The sequence below is a fragment of the Zingiber officinale genome, chromosome 2B (assembly GCF_018446385.1).
Source record: "Zingiber officinale cultivar Zhangliang chromosome 2B, Zo_v1.1, whole genome shotgun sequence".
NCBI classification, from domain to species: Eukaryota; Viridiplantae; Streptophyta; class Magnoliopsida; order Zingiberales; family Zingiberaceae; genus Zingiber; species Zingiber officinale.
In genome coordinates, this window is record NC_055989.1 from 144,017,838 (window position 1) to 144,033,875 (window position 16,038).

A 16,038-nucleotide genomic window follows, 5' to 3' on the forward strand; every position below is an offset into this window, starting at 1 on the left:
ATTAATAGGCCTAACCGGTCTGGATCCGCCCGACACCTTTGAATGCGGTGAAGCTGAATAGGGGTGGTAATTTTTTTCACAGGTTCAAATTTCGTGGAGAAAATTTGAAATGGAGATCGGACGGATTCGGAGCGGGTATGAGACGGGTTCGCAGAGGGTATAAGAATATTATCCTCATCCTTGAATCCGTCCCAAATATTATTATTATTATTATTAATAAATAATAATAATATTTTTTAAAAATATTAATAATAGTGTTAATATTAATATTAAATTTTTTTAAAAATATTATTATTATTATTATTATTATTATTATTATCATTAATAATAATGATATAATAATAATAATATAAATTAAATTTAGAGATTGAGCGAGGATAGAGATTTGATTAGGGATGACAATTTTCCCCGCGGGTTTGGGGCCCCGCGGGGAAAACCCGAAATGGGGATGGGGATCCCCGATTTTTCGGGGATGGGGCGGGTTTGGGGCGGGTATGGGAATACTATCCTCATCCCCGAACCCGCCCCGAATATTATTATTATTAATATTAATAAATAATAATATGATCTTTTTAAAAAATATTAATAATAGTGTTAATATTAATATTAAATTTTTGAAAATATTATTAATAATAATATTATTGATATTGATATTAATATTAATATTATCATTAATAATTATTATTAAATAATAATAATAATAATATAAATTAATTTAGAAATGGGGCGGGGATGGGGAATCCCCGAACCCGAAAAAATGAAAACGGGGCGGGGATGGGAATGGCAAACCCGACCCCGCCCCGCCCCGTTGCCATCCCTAGATTTGATCCCTGTGGGTTCGGATTCGAGGATTTCTCGAATCCGAAAAAATGAGGACGAGACGAGGATAGGGTTAACAAATCCGTTCTCGCCCCACTCCATAGTCATTAATCCTTGAATCCGAAAAAATAAGAACAGGACGAGAATAGAGATGATAAATTCATCCTCGCTCCGTCCCATTATCATCCTTAAAGCTAAATATTAGTACAATAGTCAATTAGGCCTTGATCAATTCTTTTGATTTAATATGTATTTTTTTGTCATTCAATTATTATTATTATTCTTTAAATAATAATAATAATAAGTCATTATTATTTAGAGCAATGATATGCTCAAGGAAAAAAACTCAAGGAAAAGTTCAAAGATAGACACATAAAGTCATGGGCCACAATTTCACTTTTTTTGGGCTCCATCACTTTATGAGCCTATCCTTGAGTTTTTTCTTGAGCATATCATTTTTCTATTATTTATTGGATAGCAATGTTAGGCCATTGCTATTTTTTTTTAATATAAATATGATAATTTAGATATAAAAGTCTTCCCATCAGTGAATATATAAACACGATAACCAAAGTGAGAGAGCAACAACTTTAAATTTCTAAGAGTGATTTTTGAATTAAGTGAATATTCCATATTTTGTAATGTTAAATAGAAGACAAAAAAAAAAATATTCTCAGTTAACCTTATTAACTATCTTTGGAGATGATCGATCCGACCCTACGAAATTTTCCACAGATCATCGGGATAAATCAAGAAGCACGCGCGACAACCAACTCAGACGTCCAACATTATTTGATTGCGCTCCCCATTTGGAGAAAAATTCCTGCAAATACGTCGTAGCTGGAAATCGAACCGCAGGTATCTGGATGACAACCTGAATATCCTACCACGACACCATGCCCCGGGGACAATGTTAAATAGAAGATAGCATCACTGGAGAATTACAAAATTACACAGAAATTATTTAATATTTTGTTATGTTACACAACTAAACGATCACAAAGGAACATTGAAATCACAATGGGCGAGACGATGACTGAACAGAGAACCCGAACTTGGCGCTCATCATCAACAGTTTGGTAGAAATATCAATGTGTGATGCGAATGACAGATGTTTCAACTTATCCAGTTACAATGGTTCGAGTACACGAGCCTTCCATGAAGATTTATCCTGCGTCGATCAAAACAAAAGAACTCGTTATCTAGCGGCTTCGACATTAAATCTTCCAATTATTGCAGAAGTTTTGTATAGAAGTGGAGGAAGAAAGTAATTGAATTTTCATATCTACTTGGATGAAAGAGTTTCTCACTTGTGTTTCTATCCAAAAGTGGAGAGAAGAGATATGGAAGACGAAAACGATTTTAAAAGGTCAAAAGTGTAGGAGAATCTCACTCGCTTCTCAGTTTCTTTTACCTATCCCTCGCCTCAGAGTACATGTCATTAACACTGGTGTATCAGAAGATAAATTGATAAGAACTTCAGAGCACTCTTCCTTTCTTTTTTCGCCTGGTTCGCCTCCAGTATACACTCCATTAACATTGGTGTATCAAATAAATTGAAAAGAAAAAGGCACTGACAACGTAAGATATTGAGTATTATCATACCTGTATTCGTTAGTGCTGTTCTACAGCATCAGCCACAAAGATACTACCAGAGTCGCACCATCCTGCAAGAACATCTGCATTTGAACACTGAAGAGAAGGAAAAAAAAACACAGTTATCAAATAGAGATGTGAGAGAAAATAACAAAGCAGTGAATAGTTATGAATTGGTGATTAGATGACCAACAAATGTTACATATGGCTCCAGAGTTTGACAATTGAAATCAAGGTCCATTCAGGTTCTTCAAGATTTTATACAACGAATCAGATTTTTGTTTTTTGAAAAGAGTAGATTCTCATCCCTGTCAATGAAAGGGCACCTTTTCAGAGCCTTCTGCAAATCAGTTGAGAGTTTTTTCCGCGGCGTTTAAGAAAGTCAGTTGTGAGGAGCAACACCTAACAAAGAAGAAGCCTCGCACCTGGATACTCATTCCAGATCAAGCTAGGCCAAGAGTTCTACTTTAACTCTCATTAAGTGCACTGAACTACGTCTAGCTCAGGTAGGTCAGAGATCACCCGCAATACAACTCCAATTCAACAGAGTTACTTCCCAACTTGGGCAGAATTAAAACAAGACCCGAACTAATTCAATCCAAATTGCTTCCCACCTCAAGGAACCCAACTGAAATCTGAAACCCTTCAAGCCAAATTGCATGGAAACCCACAATCCAACCAAGGACTAGACCCAGAGATAACTTTGAGTGAATCCACAATCACTTCAGGCAAACTGAACATAACATTGTATGATCTTGACTGAACTCGGTTAACTTCTACAATTTATTGTCAGACCACCATAACAAATCTTAATGCTATTTCAATTCTATTCCATTTTTAATTTTATTATTGGCAGAGATTGTCTAGGCACTAGGTTTAGTTTAACATGCAACCATATGACATGTCATTCCATACCCAGCCCCTGCGATGTTATGATGTGATTGTTGAACAGCAGGAGACAACTGCATCATAACATCTAAAAGTTACACATTGTGAAAAGCAAGGAGGGAAAAGGAACCGCCACATGTAGATTGGGATGTAAGATTTTGATTATAATTTTTTATTGGTTATTGTTTTGTTGTGTCTATCTATTAAAGTGAAATCAGGCACCGAGCCCACCTGTACTAGAAAAATAATCTGTTGAAACTAATGCAAAATTAAAATTCAATGCATAGAATTGGAATTTTTGAAGTATGTGTTTAACACTAAACTTAGAGCATATAATTAAAATAATTTTATCAATATGCGCTAGTTTGAAGCAAACCTATTTCTTAGCCCTTATTTAATACAAGCAGATATGCGAGAAAGAGTAATACCTTACTAAAGCCCAACCAGTTTGAGTCTCCCCTAAATGAGAAAGTCCTTTTGCTTTCCTTCCATGCTCCACAAGTAACCTGCAATGGCGACAATTTTTAATGCCCACAGGATACATCTTCAGATCCAGCTTGTTCTCTACACTATTGTTCAGCTAGTTGAGATCATTTACTTTCAATTTTCGTTTTTTCTATATTTTGGTTTTAAAGTGAACAACAGACTCATGTCTAGAGAATACAAAATAATTACCTCATAACCAACACCTTGGACGTAAATATAATCAGAGTTTATAGTTGAGAAAGCAAGCCCTGTTATCTGCATTTAACAAAAATAAATAAAATACTACATATAAAGTTTATATATATTTTCCTTAAAGCCAAATCTTAACTAGATAAAAATTTAATAGAAGTTGCAAAGAACAGCCTCCTTAGTTATGCTTAAATCTGAAATGTTTTGGGGGATAAACCTCGTATTTTGAGCAGTTCACCCATCTTGAAACTGCTGACCACCTGAAGGACGGTAAAACAGAAGATTTTATCAGTGTTAAATATGAAATATGAATGCTAGAGAGAGAAAAATATAGCACACGACCTGAAAGTCTCAAAACTCCAATGGTAGCATAAGAACATAATTGATTTGTCAAAAAAAGAAAATCCAATAGAACTAGAAAGTTCTTCCAATACAGATGAAGAACTTGTCAAACCTGCGAGGATCATATATGGTAACAGCACGATCAGTCCCACCAGCAGCAATTGCTCCAGAAGGTGAACTACACAGGGCATACATGAGGTCTCCAACGGAGCCACAAACACGTTGTACACATCCACCATTTTGGTTGGTCCTCAAGTCCCAGACAGACAACTGGATATACAGTAAAATAAGGACAAAAATCCTAGAAATACCTAAAGTTACAATTATCATAGACAAGTGAACCTGTGAGCCTTCAGTAACAGCTAGTACAGAGGGGCATCCTTCGTAATATGGATTACTGAAGAAGGTCAATGAAGCTGGATACCACAATCTGAAAACCAAGTATTGGATAGACAATTAGGACCACTGTAAAAAGTCAAACCTTGTTCACAAGTTCATCAATAACTCATAGATATCTCTAACTACATAAAGGATCATATTTGGCAGTCCTCAATGATAAAAGTTTGAACTTGCAATGCATCAAAGTTCAAAGAAAGAAAAAACAGTGATTACAAAATTTGGTTTGTGCATTAAAGCATTCAACAGTTTGAATATTGGAAAGGTTGGAGAAGACATGTTAGAGAACTTAACCATATTATTCATTTGTTTTGGAATATATTCAATGGAAATGAATATAATGATGGAGATGGAAGGGAAGAAATTACAATAAAATTACAATAAGCAGACTTCACTGATTAAAGAAGCATTCAACAGATAATTTGAATCTATGTGGTGAAAACAGAGACAGGAAGGAGAAAATTTAGGTTTGACATAAATACTATACTTACGTGTGTAAACTCCTAATGTGAATATCTTGATCATAAATATCAATACTTTTGCAAAAGCTGCGGGCAACTGCTACCTAAATAAAAAAGTATTTGGCACAATATTAACTGGATTTGGATGGATATCAATGCATCCATAAACAGAATCAATTAAGCCAGCAATAGTCTCATTCTTCGTATTCTATAGCAATACAAGGCAATCGGTCAGCATTCTACATATACTTTTATTACATCCAGCTTATCCTAAAAAACTAATGTTCTTACCAACTGATTGACAAATTAAAACAATTTTTGTAAAGGGAAAATAATCACAAAAGAAAGCATCTATCAGTCTAACAAACCAGTTGTCAAACCATTGGAGAAAAGTAGATGCAACAGATATCCATAAATGTACTTTTCTAAAAGTCAACAGCCAAAAAGCTTGAGAACCAAGAAAGATATCTGAAAATCAGAAGACCTTGGATTTTTAACATTGAATGTCAGATGCTGTTCAGCAGTAGTCAAACAAGATTCATTGTACATTCTCTTAGTAAGAATAAACAAAATAAAGTAGAAACGACAGGTAATTCAGAAGTGAGACTAATGGGCTAGTGCTTCAAGCCAATTAGTAACAAAAATGTGAAACAAGGCCCAGAGAAGTCTGAGAATGTTGTGAAGAAGGCAATCATCATGGTTAAGGTGTGATTACATTGTGTTGCAAGAAAAGCATATGCATTCATATAAGTTCCCTAATCCTTATTATAAGGGAAAAGAGTCCCTTTATCAGATCACATTTATAACTTTGTCCTAATTAGCAAATGAACTGCATGTGTTTGGGATCTATGAGCTACTTAGTGGAGGAATAAAGTATACTACTATGACATAATTGAAAACTCCAATGCATAAATTACTGGTTAATTTGAAACAGATAGCAAATAATGAACAACGAAATCATTAAAATAAACTAAAAAATTAATAATATACTGTGGACCACTGCACTGGACTAAAGCAGACACCAGCCCAACTCCCTTCACCAATACCACAATCCCGAGGCAACACTGAATAAGAAACCCTGTCAATGTCTGATCAAATACATAACACTATGTTAATATGAGTGCCTCCAAATGCTACTGAAGAATTCTAATTAGCTTTGCTCTGTAAAGAGTATGTATCGGCATTAAAAAAAAGACTTGGAGAATGAATGGTAGCTTTTGTAATGAACTAATATACTTGTTAAATTCCTGATTCTAATTCCCAGGACATAATTTTACAGATTAACATAAAACTGGAAGGAGTGACTACAGTGCCATAGTCCGTATATGCTATTAAATTGTACCTGAACCAAGTGCATCCAACCATGATACAATAAGATGACCATAACAATCTACAGAACCCATAATAAGGCAATTATCGTCTGCAATCAGATAGAAATCAGATGTAAGCTAAAACAATAGAGTACAATGAGCTCTAATATTTGGATTTAGTCAAGCAGTGGAGGAGAAAAGTTTATAAATTTGCACTCTCTCTGATAATATATACATACACATATCAGGGTGTAGTGAGATGGAATCTGTAACTTGTAACTGCTGATGCACATATTGGTTTTTACTCTTTGTGATGTTGCTTATTCATCCCCTTGTAGAAGGAAAAGCTTTTTTCTATAGTTAGCTATTTCTTCATGATCACGGTGACCATAGTTTGAATGACAAAATAAACCACTGTATTTATAAGATCTAACATTATGTATTGGCCTAGACTAACAGTGCATGCTTCCTTTTCTCTAACTTCCACTGTGCTTTCACATCAGTTGAAAAGTTGAACATATGAACTAACAAATAATTTTATGATCTTCATTTGGGTGATATGGACCTAGTTAACGTAACATCTTGCTTGTATGCAGGATAGTCAGCATTCTGTGATGTGGGCACAAATAGAAACTATAGACTAAAGTGGCACCCGGTCCTCAATATCTAGTATCGACACATAAATCAGAAGTGTTTATATTTTTGTGCAGCCAAAGCATTGGAAAGAAAACATATAGTGATTATTGAAATAGCTAAATAAAAATGTGGTGCTAAATGAAATAGCCAAATGGCAAAGCCTCAGTTATCTTATTCTTTGTCCTTTTTTTCCTACACATGGTTATTAGGCTTGTTGATGAATATAAATTGATATTCTTTATGTAATGATCATGAAGTGATGGTTGTGTAGGTGTTGAGCTGAAAGAAACAATCAAATAAACGAGAGTAGAATCTAAGGAAACAAAAGGAATACAGGAGCCAAAATGCCAATTGACAAAACCCTAGGACTTCCAAATCAAATTGGGAGAAAAATGTGTGTCAAATTATGGGATATGCATACTGCATGTGCTGTAGGCCATCATTCAACCAACTAACCTACATAAATTGTTTGGACTGCCTTTCTAAAGTTGGGAAGTATCCAAAGAGTGATTTAAGTAAATAAAATAATTTGCAAGCTCGGTCAATAAGATATTTATTCTATTCAAGAACTGAACACTGAGTCCAAGAGCACTAGAAAATGCCTACTAATAAATATGATGGAAGAAAATGCTTAGACACAGTTCCAAAGTACTATAAGGAAAATAATATATCGTAAATTATCACTTATCAGCATTAGGTTAGTCCTATTTGAATTTTGCATCACAAAAAATACATAAATTAGAGAAAGGTAGATAGGAAAAAACTTCAGTTTAGGACTTAAGCTACTTCTTAAAGACAGAAATAGTTCATCTAGTGATTATCTATTTCATTTCTTATATGATATTTAAAACTTCTAGTGCCAATGACAAAAAGTATCAAGCAGCGAGAACTTTTTTTTTTTTGGGGGGGGGGGTCCAAAAATTTGTAACAACAACCAGGTCTAATTGGACCAAAAAAAAACTGACCTCCTTGCGTAAGCGCTACACTTTGGACCTCTGAACGATGAGGACAACGGTCAACGATCGATGAATGTTTAACCTTTATTTTAGAGAATTCCAGAATATTAAAAGAGAACCTGCTCCAGGTGCAACATGCACCGTAAAAATCTTTGGTATTTCAAACCTATATAGAGATCATACCTCTGCATTAACAGGAATGAGAAGGCTTTCTTTTCCTGTAGTTATAATAGAATCTTCCATGGATATCTAGAAATATAATCATTAAGAAATTATATTGTATACCGTCAACAGAAAATGCATGCAATGTTTATGTTTTTGTAGTTACAAGTAGTTATCATTTCATTGCTTCATTTCCTGTTTTAAAACTTACTCCCTTTGCAGTCAATTGTACAAAATGTAGCAGAACTTTCTTATTCATTAGTAACTGGCAAATGATCTGCCTAATTCGAAATTACTTGTACCTGTTATATGAGAATGCTTTTATATGACGAAGATCAACACTTATGTTAGAGGCTTGAACTCAATTAACTACAGAGCTTTTCACTTTATGCAATCTAATAGAATTCCAGAAACTTGCTGAGAACCTTCAAGACAAAGGTATCCTGATCGTAGGATGCACAATATTTAAACATAGTTATTCTCGGTGGATAACAAAAAAAAGTGGGTAACTATTAATTTCTCATCCACCAAATTTAAAATTTCAATAACCTGTTAATTTCGGAGTCTCTGAGTGACCTTAACTCGATAGAGGATGAAAATAGTTAGCAAATAAGTGATACAATTCTAGTAATGGGAAACAAAAAAAACTACGGTCAAAGATCTACTCAATGTAGTTGCAGAACAGTCCCCACTAACTGAAGGAAAAAATAATGAAACAAACCAAAAGACGATAATTTCCATAACCAATTCATGTAAACAACTCTACAGAATAGGAAACGGGGGAAATAGCCCAAGATACAACTTGTAGAATCCACTCCACGAGATAACAAAATTCCTCAAAGAAACAGCACAAAAGTGCAACAAAACTCACAGAAAGCAACACTGCACCTACCTCGATCTTGTAGACGCTGCATCCGGAAGCGATGTATACAGAGCAGGAAGAACCTCCATCGTTAACCTACATATCGAGATGGTGACGACGACATTAGGGAAGAGACCGGGGAGAGAGGAATGCCAAGGCTAGGATCAGATCTATCGAACTTACGTGTAGGGCGAGGCGAGTGGCTTGGATGTTCCCCGGCGACGGATTGCCCAGGAGCGACGGCGGCACGGCCGCCTTCCGCAAGCTCTTCGCTTCTAGCATTCTCTTCCCCTCGAACCCTCTTTTTTCGAAATGAGCGTGATTTATGCAATGACTCAGTCACGTGCAATACACGTGATATGATCCCCGTAATTGAGTAGCAAGTAGGATGGTAAATCAACTAAACATTAAACATTCGTAAACAAATTTAATATTTTACTTGGTAAAAATTTATTTATGTTCGTTCAATATATATAAAATTAATTAAATAAATAAATTTGAACAGCTCGTTAAGTTAAATAAATAAGTTTAAATACATATGTATTCAGCTCGTTAATGTTTGTAAATAACGTTTGTGAATAATGTTTACGAACAATGTATATAAAAATATATAAATTTAAATTATAAAGCTCAATAACCAATCAAACAATCAAACAAGTTTAATTGAGAGCTCTATGACATCTAAATAAACTAAATTTGAACCAAGTTAAAGTCAAACTCGAATCAAGCTTGAATTGAGAGTTCGATAACATTTAAATGAACCAAACTCAAGTCAAACTTCAAACAAACTCAAGCTCATAAAAAATAAACCAAGCCAAATTTGAACAATCATTTAAAAAACTTGGTTCATTTTAAATCCAACTCGATTACTTTATCAAATAAGTTTCATCATTCCAAAGCTCAGTTCATAGTGAAGTATATGAATAGAAATTAAAATAAATGAAAAATAATAATTGATCCGGTGGTAAGAGCGGGCCCCCCCTCTCTCTTGTAATGTCAACGCCGAGTGGAATTCACCGGAGTAGCCGCCCATCCGGGAGGAGTGTGGTCCGACCGGACGGACGACCATAGAAGGCCGGGCCGATGGAATCGAATACCCGGACGGGTCTGGCCGGCTCGCACTTATGGTTGGAAGGCACCCTGTCAAATCGGGGTTCCGACGCTCAGTTAAAAAGGTCATGGACCGAGCTGACCTTTTGACCGACCACAGTCATAAAGCACCCCTGTTTATTAGTCTCCACAAAGCACAAGTAAACCACTGCGGATGTCCGGCCGGATGTTGAGGGAGTTGTCCGCCCGGACGCTAGATCTGAAGCAAAGGGGAAAAGGACAAGGGAGGTCTTTTTCTGACAGCAGGTATGTTTTACGTGTAGGCCATGCTCCAAATCTTGTGACAGGGGATTCTGCTGTCCCATCGAGGACATGCTTTGACTGTAGCGGTATGGGTCAGGTGAGCTTTCTGACAACTGCATACCGAGGAAAGGACAGAGGACACATATGCACCTCGGTATGCGTGCCCTAACCCTTCACAACTCTATATAAAGAGCCTCAGACTTCGCCGGAGGTACGCATTGAGAGACTTTGGAAGCCACTTCGTTCATCGTAACTTACCTGACTTGAGCGTCGGAGGGTCGCCGCCGGGAACCCCTTCCCGGCTCGACTTCTGTGCAGGCTAGCCGGAGCGTCGCGCCACCAGTGGGAGGTCCACATCAGCGAGCCGAAGAGCGCCACATGCCCAGCGTCTGTTGACTTCTGGTTCGGACAGGATCAATAATTTTATCAAATTTTATTTTGTAAAATCATAATATTTATAATAATTCATAAAAAAATTATATATATATATATATATATATATCAATGGAAAATTAAATACGAAATTAATTTCAAATATTAAAATTATATGGAGAAAAAATAGGGATAAATAGTAGGCATATGAAGGCTCTAGAATTTAAATTTAATATTTTTTTATTGCATTTGCGGATCAAAAATGCATAGTTCTTTATCTGAATAAAAAATTGTATATTTGAGATGGTAAAAAAATAATAGTGCTAGTTAATGAGAAAATTAAAGTCTCTTTTATCAAATGTTCTATTAATATTTTTATAATGATCAGTTCGATTGGTTTAATTTCCAATTCACTCAAGTCTTGCACATTTAGTGAAAATTGATCAAATACAAAATCTAATTAAACTAAGACATACTATTTTATCAAAGTATAAATTATTCTTGTCACCAAACTTGTCAAATTTACTTAATTAAACAGCACGATTGTATCGCCCGAGTAATTCTAGAGATAGACCGCCTTCCTTTTGGTTTGCTTACTGGATAAATTTGGAGCACAGGTAATATTCGTTCCATTTGGAAGGGACAAGGAACTATTGCACCATTATAGCCTATGCACTGCACCAAGCTATCTTCCACTTCACTTTCTTTCCAGTTGTCCTTGTAAAAAAACACTAGTATTTTCCAAACCATCAAATCTGTTAACCTAAAGAAGAGCAAGTCCCTGATTCTGTCCTCTCTTCAGATCTGTCTTTCCAAGTAAACTCTCTACAAAGGTGCAACTTTGCTCTATAATAACATAGCTTAGCAAACTATTCGCATTGGGTGCTTACCAGCTGTGCTCTTTGGTCTTTACCTTCCTCCTCCTTTGGTCACAGGACTTTGTTCTTCCTTTTGCTTTATTCTCCCTTCTGTTATGAAAAGCCTAGAAAGAATTCAAAAGAAGGAATGATTTGTAAGGCAAATTTGAGACAGATGCATGTGTGTCGAACTAGTGATCAGCCAAAGTAAACCCCAACAATCCCTTCCCAGTTGAGCACCACAATGAAGAAGATGCAAAGTAAAAGGAAAAGTGAGTTTGTGATTTAGAATGACACTGCTCTGACCAACTTTCAAAAAACACTTCAGGAAGTAAATGCATGGATGCTAAAGTTAAGACACAATTCTTCAGTAAGAACACATTCTTTATGTGGACACAAATCCTAAAGTGAAGTGTGCACCAAGTAAATCTGATTGGCGGTAACTTGACGTTATGAACCCAAAGTGGCTCGCTTTAAAATTTGTAAGCGCTTTGGTTCCTCTTCACCTGATCAGCCGTAAAAGAGGCCTACACGGTAAAATATTCCGTCAGTTATTACTTTGTGCAAAATGTCTGACCTGTAGGATTTGCAAGAAGGCTTTAGAATGAGACATACATATGCTTCTGAGCTACGAGTCGAAGGACAGGAGTTGTACATTGATAACCATGAACTGACAATAGAGTGAATTTTAAATTTGTTTATTCGCAAGCCAACTTGGTGTCGAAGCTACTCAAACAGATAGCGAAAGCTTGGAATGCTGAGAGGGGGTATCGGTAATCCATCGTGAACATGTCCTTTGCAACCTTGCCAAACTGCAGTATGATCTTATCATGCTCTGTGGGGGGTGCTGGCTGTGATGTTGTAGTTGCAGCTGCAGAAGGTTGTGTTGCGGCAATGAGCTGAAAGTTCTTTACGGAAGCAACAGTGACCCGGCCTCGAAAATTCAGGCACCAGCACTGCAATTGTTCATGCCATCTAGGGGGTTTGTTACAAAGAACTAGCGGTCTTTCCTTGGTCTCGATGTTCTCATCGCCATCTTGAGTTCCACCGATGATATCAGAAAAGCGAGCACTGCTGAAGTCCATGGAATGGTCCATCATGGACTTGGAGAAAGATATGCTGCGGAAGGACTCCTCCAGTGAACGTGAAACAAGGTTGTCCGGTTGGCCCGGAACTGTGCCACCAGGCTCAAGGGCTGAAGCAGGAATAGAGTGCATAACACAATGCATTCGACGAGGTCCTCGTGTGCCAAGCACATTTAGCTCATATGACACCTGAGCTATGTTGTAGCTGCCAGATGGGACCTTAGGGGAGACTTTCTTTGAGTAAAACCTACGGCTTGTTCGTCCAGGTGGGCAAATAGCAGCTCCGTTGTATGGAAGCTGAGTGTCATAGATTATGAACTTTGTGCCAAGAAAATTAGACCTACAAATGTGACAGGGAATCATTTGGTTTAACTTCACCAGTGCCATTTCAATGAACAATTAACAAACAAATTTCAATACCTTAACTTCCCAATGTAGGTGTTGGTTGATCTCGATATGTGTTCGGCATTCATCGAAATGACATATTCAGTACAAGCTGTCCTACGAATCCTTTTTGCTGAGAGAAGGAATTTCCCGTTCTCTACAATCACAGCTACACAACCAAATTAAACATAAGTTTGATTAGTAGAGATCCGAAACACATTAGTGCCATATATATATGTAACAATCTTATACTCTGGAAAAGGAAAGAAGTAACAGAGAATAAATAAGACTAGCAGAAACTAACTCAGTGATCATCAATCATTACATCAGAAGAAAAAAAGGGGAAAAGCAACCTAAGATTGTAAGAATGGAGTGACAAAAAGCTTCATTTCTCAGTAAAGGCTGTTAGAAATAAGTCAGCTAATACAACAATATGCTGACCAACATGAAACTCAAAGTATACTAGATGTTAGAACCAATCAACTTATGCACTACCCTTACGAAGTAGGTACAGAGGAGTCTGGGCTCATCTTCGAATCACTTTTTCCCAGTTCTAGAACCCCATTCATGTTTGCAGAATATTTATAGTTGAATTAAATTTCTTAACAAAAATAGTATCTTCTTAGTTGCTTTCTCATGTATTATGTAGATCATCCTTCTTGAATCTGTTGATATCTTAGATTTAGTTTATTCTTCTATGATAATGAGAAAACTAACCAAATAATGAGATTTAGTTTGATCCGTTAATTAGCTCATTTAGATGATGAGTGTGACACATACAAATCTTAGAAGAACTGAGATTGAAGTTCACACTTCTAACTCTCTAGGTTTGATTAGACTAGCAAAAACACATAAATGCTATAGAGATATTGATTCTCAGTAAAATGGATAGTGAACATAAGGTGATTCACTACAGTAAATTACTGCTAACAACTTCAAAGGTGACAAGTAACGATCTCAGCAATGTTATATTATCCAAATGAAAAAGCTTATGGGAGAGCAAACTTACCAGGACTAAGACAAAGATAAAGATGGTAAGTTAATTTGGATTTGTCCCTCTTGATGAAACACTGAACCAGTCCATCTCTGTGGCCAGGCTGCAAAAGCAGAATGCATATTAGAACTAGAAAATGCAAGTGAAATCTAAACCTACTAGGCAACATAATGCTCATTTGAAAAAATAAATGTCACATGTAATTACTACATCCAGTATGTTCTGGTGTGTTTTATCACTGTCATAAAGGTGGAATTTTTTTTTAAAAAAAAAAAACTACCTGTTTCAATGAGATTGGAAAAGTTATCTTCCCACAAAACTCTGGATTTCTTACTATCTCTTTGCACATCTCCCTCCAAGCTTTGCACACAGATGCACAAGCAACAACATGCTTTCGGGATGGCCAGGTGCTTTCACTAGCCTCTAATCTTTTGATCACATCCCGGAGTAGCTCTGGTGGAAGGCTAGCCCAGCAACTCAATTGAATAACAGGAGGTGGATCATATGGCTCAGCTACGAAGCCTTGAGACTTTCCCTTGAGATGTACTGAAAGACTCCCAAGTTTCACTTCAAAACTTCGCCTTGACAGGCTCCCGATACTATCTCTTACATCACGAACTATACTACGGAAGGACATCTTGGGTAACTGCAGCCGGAAAGAGAGAGTAAGGATAAAAAAGAACCACGCAGGGGACAAATGTATGGAAGTCCAAATTTTGTGGAGTTGTAGTCTTCAGTATTCAACACATTGAACTACACAACAATGACAAAAATCTAGTGTAGCTGTTAAATCTAAAAGATCATGTAAAAGCAAGCACGCCAACAACAATAGTTACTACAAATTAAAAGAATAACTTGGCTCATATTTTCATGGACAACACAATCATTAACAATAACTTTTTTCAAAACCAATTCTAAAGAGGTACCAGCCATAAAGCAAGTGTTCATGGCAGAAAAAAGCAAAGTAGAAAAAAGTTTATTACCAGCCAATGAATATGATGCTACTAACAGACTATTATATCTAGTGTACGAAAAATATGGCTTGATTTCGCTTACACAAATATTGAACAAGTCTACAGTTTACCTTGATTTCTGTATGTTTCAGTAGCAAAATTAGTAATATTCTAGCAATCTTCTTTAAAGTGTAGCAACCGATAAACGAAAGTACTATTCCTTCACAAGATAACAGAAGCTTAGACTTGAAAACCAGAATCTTGTTCTTGGATCAAACAAGGTACCACAGGCTATTGCATTACCGAATAAGACCAGCAAGATCGCGCAAGGAATTCATTGAACTCCAAAACGAACGAGAAATGCCAACACATACAAAAAGATCCATAAACAGTTTATTGATATTGGGATTTCCCCCCAAAGCTTCTCTCTACTTTATTATCCTCCAATAACGCAAATCCAACACATAGTCCTCAGTAATCAATGAGAAAGTGAGAAAACAAAACCCAAAAGAAACCCTTTTTTCCAAAAAAAAAAAAAAAAAGTGATTACTTCAAGGTCGCTTGTTTCGTTTTAAGTTTTGCCAAAATTAACTGCGAGAATCACAAATCACACGTTTGTGCAACAAAGTCCAAAATTTACACGTAAAAAATCTACTATTCTCGTCGGAAAGGGAACAAAGCCAGTGGATCTACCTCGAACTAGAAAAATCGGGTAAAAAATACACCCTTAGAGGAAGCAAGAACACCGCACGGCAATCGACTGCCACAATCGCACTACGGAACCGCCCGGCCGGATTTCCCATCAGCCATATCCACCTCTCCTCCCGTGCTCCCGCTCGCCTTCGTATCCCACTGGAGGACAAAGGCCGACGCCGCAGACGAAATTGAATGCCCCGTTTAAATCCGACCCAGAGTCGGGTGGAGACAGGAGAGGCCA

The 16,038-nt window shown here is 36.6% G+C and overlaps 2 protein-coding genes across 4 annotated transcripts; both read right to left on the bottom strand.

The window, feature by feature from the left end:
• Window positions 1–1,732: 1,732 nt before the first annotated feature.
• On the bottom strand, window positions 1,733–9,401 carry LOC122047575. Of its 2 annotated transcripts, none has more exons than XM_042608947.1 (14): window positions 9,287–9,401; window positions 9,134–9,199; window positions 8,263–8,328; window positions 8,089–8,161; window positions 6,520–6,597; window positions 6,168–6,265; window positions 5,208–5,281; window positions 4,663–4,750; window positions 4,433–4,590; window positions 4,196–4,238; window positions 3,979–4,044; window positions 3,732–3,809; window positions 2,425–2,511; window positions 1,733–1,990 (listed from the first exon to the last, which is right to left on the bottom strand). In XM_042608947.1, exons 1-13 carry the CDS (start codon window positions 9,383–9,385, stop codon window positions 2,434–2,436), a joined length of 1,065 nt encoding a protein of 354 aa, XP_042464881.1. In that variant the 5' UTR covers window positions 9,386–9,401; the 3' UTR covers window positions 1,733–1,990; window positions 2,425–2,433. The 2 variants fall into 2 exon arrangements, with proteins under 2 accessions (XP_042464881.1, XP_042464882.1); XM_042608948.1 differs by having other exon boundaries at window positions 1,733–2,000.
• Window positions 9,402–11,316: 1,915 nt separating this feature from the next.
• On the bottom strand, window positions 11,317–16,038 carry LOC122047576 (tubby-like F-box protein 8). Of its 2 annotated transcripts, XM_042608950.1 has the most exons (7): window positions 15,795–16,038; window positions 14,429–14,794; window positions 14,164–14,251; window positions 13,191–13,323; window positions 12,301–13,110; window positions 12,106–12,212; window positions 11,317–11,810 (listed from the first exon to the last, which is right to left on the bottom strand). In XM_042608950.1, exons 2-5 carry the CDS (start codon window positions 14,783–14,785, stop codon window positions 12,384–12,386), a joined length of 1,305 nt encoding a protein of 434 aa, XP_042464884.1. In that variant the 5' UTR covers window positions 14,786–14,794; window positions 15,795–16,038; the 3' UTR covers window positions 11,317–11,810; window positions 12,106–12,212; window positions 12,301–12,383. The 2 variants fall into 2 exon arrangements, with proteins under 2 accessions (XP_042464884.1, XP_042464883.1); XM_042608949.1 differs by lacking the exon at window positions 11,317–11,810 and having other exon boundaries at window positions 11,947–12,212.

Coding starts and splice junctions, on each gene's coding strand:
- LOC122047575 (XM_042608947.1), bottom strand. CDS start 9,385: ATGCTAGAAGCGAAGAGCTTGCGGAAGGCGGCCGTGCCGCCGTCGCTC. Junction 9,200..9,286: donor CCACTCGCCTCGCCCTACAC/GTAAGTTCGATA, acceptor CTCGATATGTAG/GTTAACGATGGAGGTTCTTC. Junction 8,162..8,262: donor TCATTCCTGTTAATGCAGAG/GTATGATCTCTA, acceptor TCTAAAATAAAG/GTTAAACATTCATCGATCGT.
- LOC122047576 (XM_042608950.1), bottom strand. CDS start 14,785: ATGTCCTTCCGTAGTATAGTTCGTGATGTAAGAGATAGTATCGGGAGC. Junction 14,252..14,428: donor TTCCAATCTCATTGAAACAG/GTAGTTTTTTTT, acceptor CTGCTTTTGCAG/CCTGGCCACAGAGATGGACT. Junction 13,324..14,163: donor TTATCTTTGTCTTAGTCCTG/GTAAGTTTGCTC, acceptor TTGGTTGTGTAG/CTGTGATTGTAGAGAACGGG.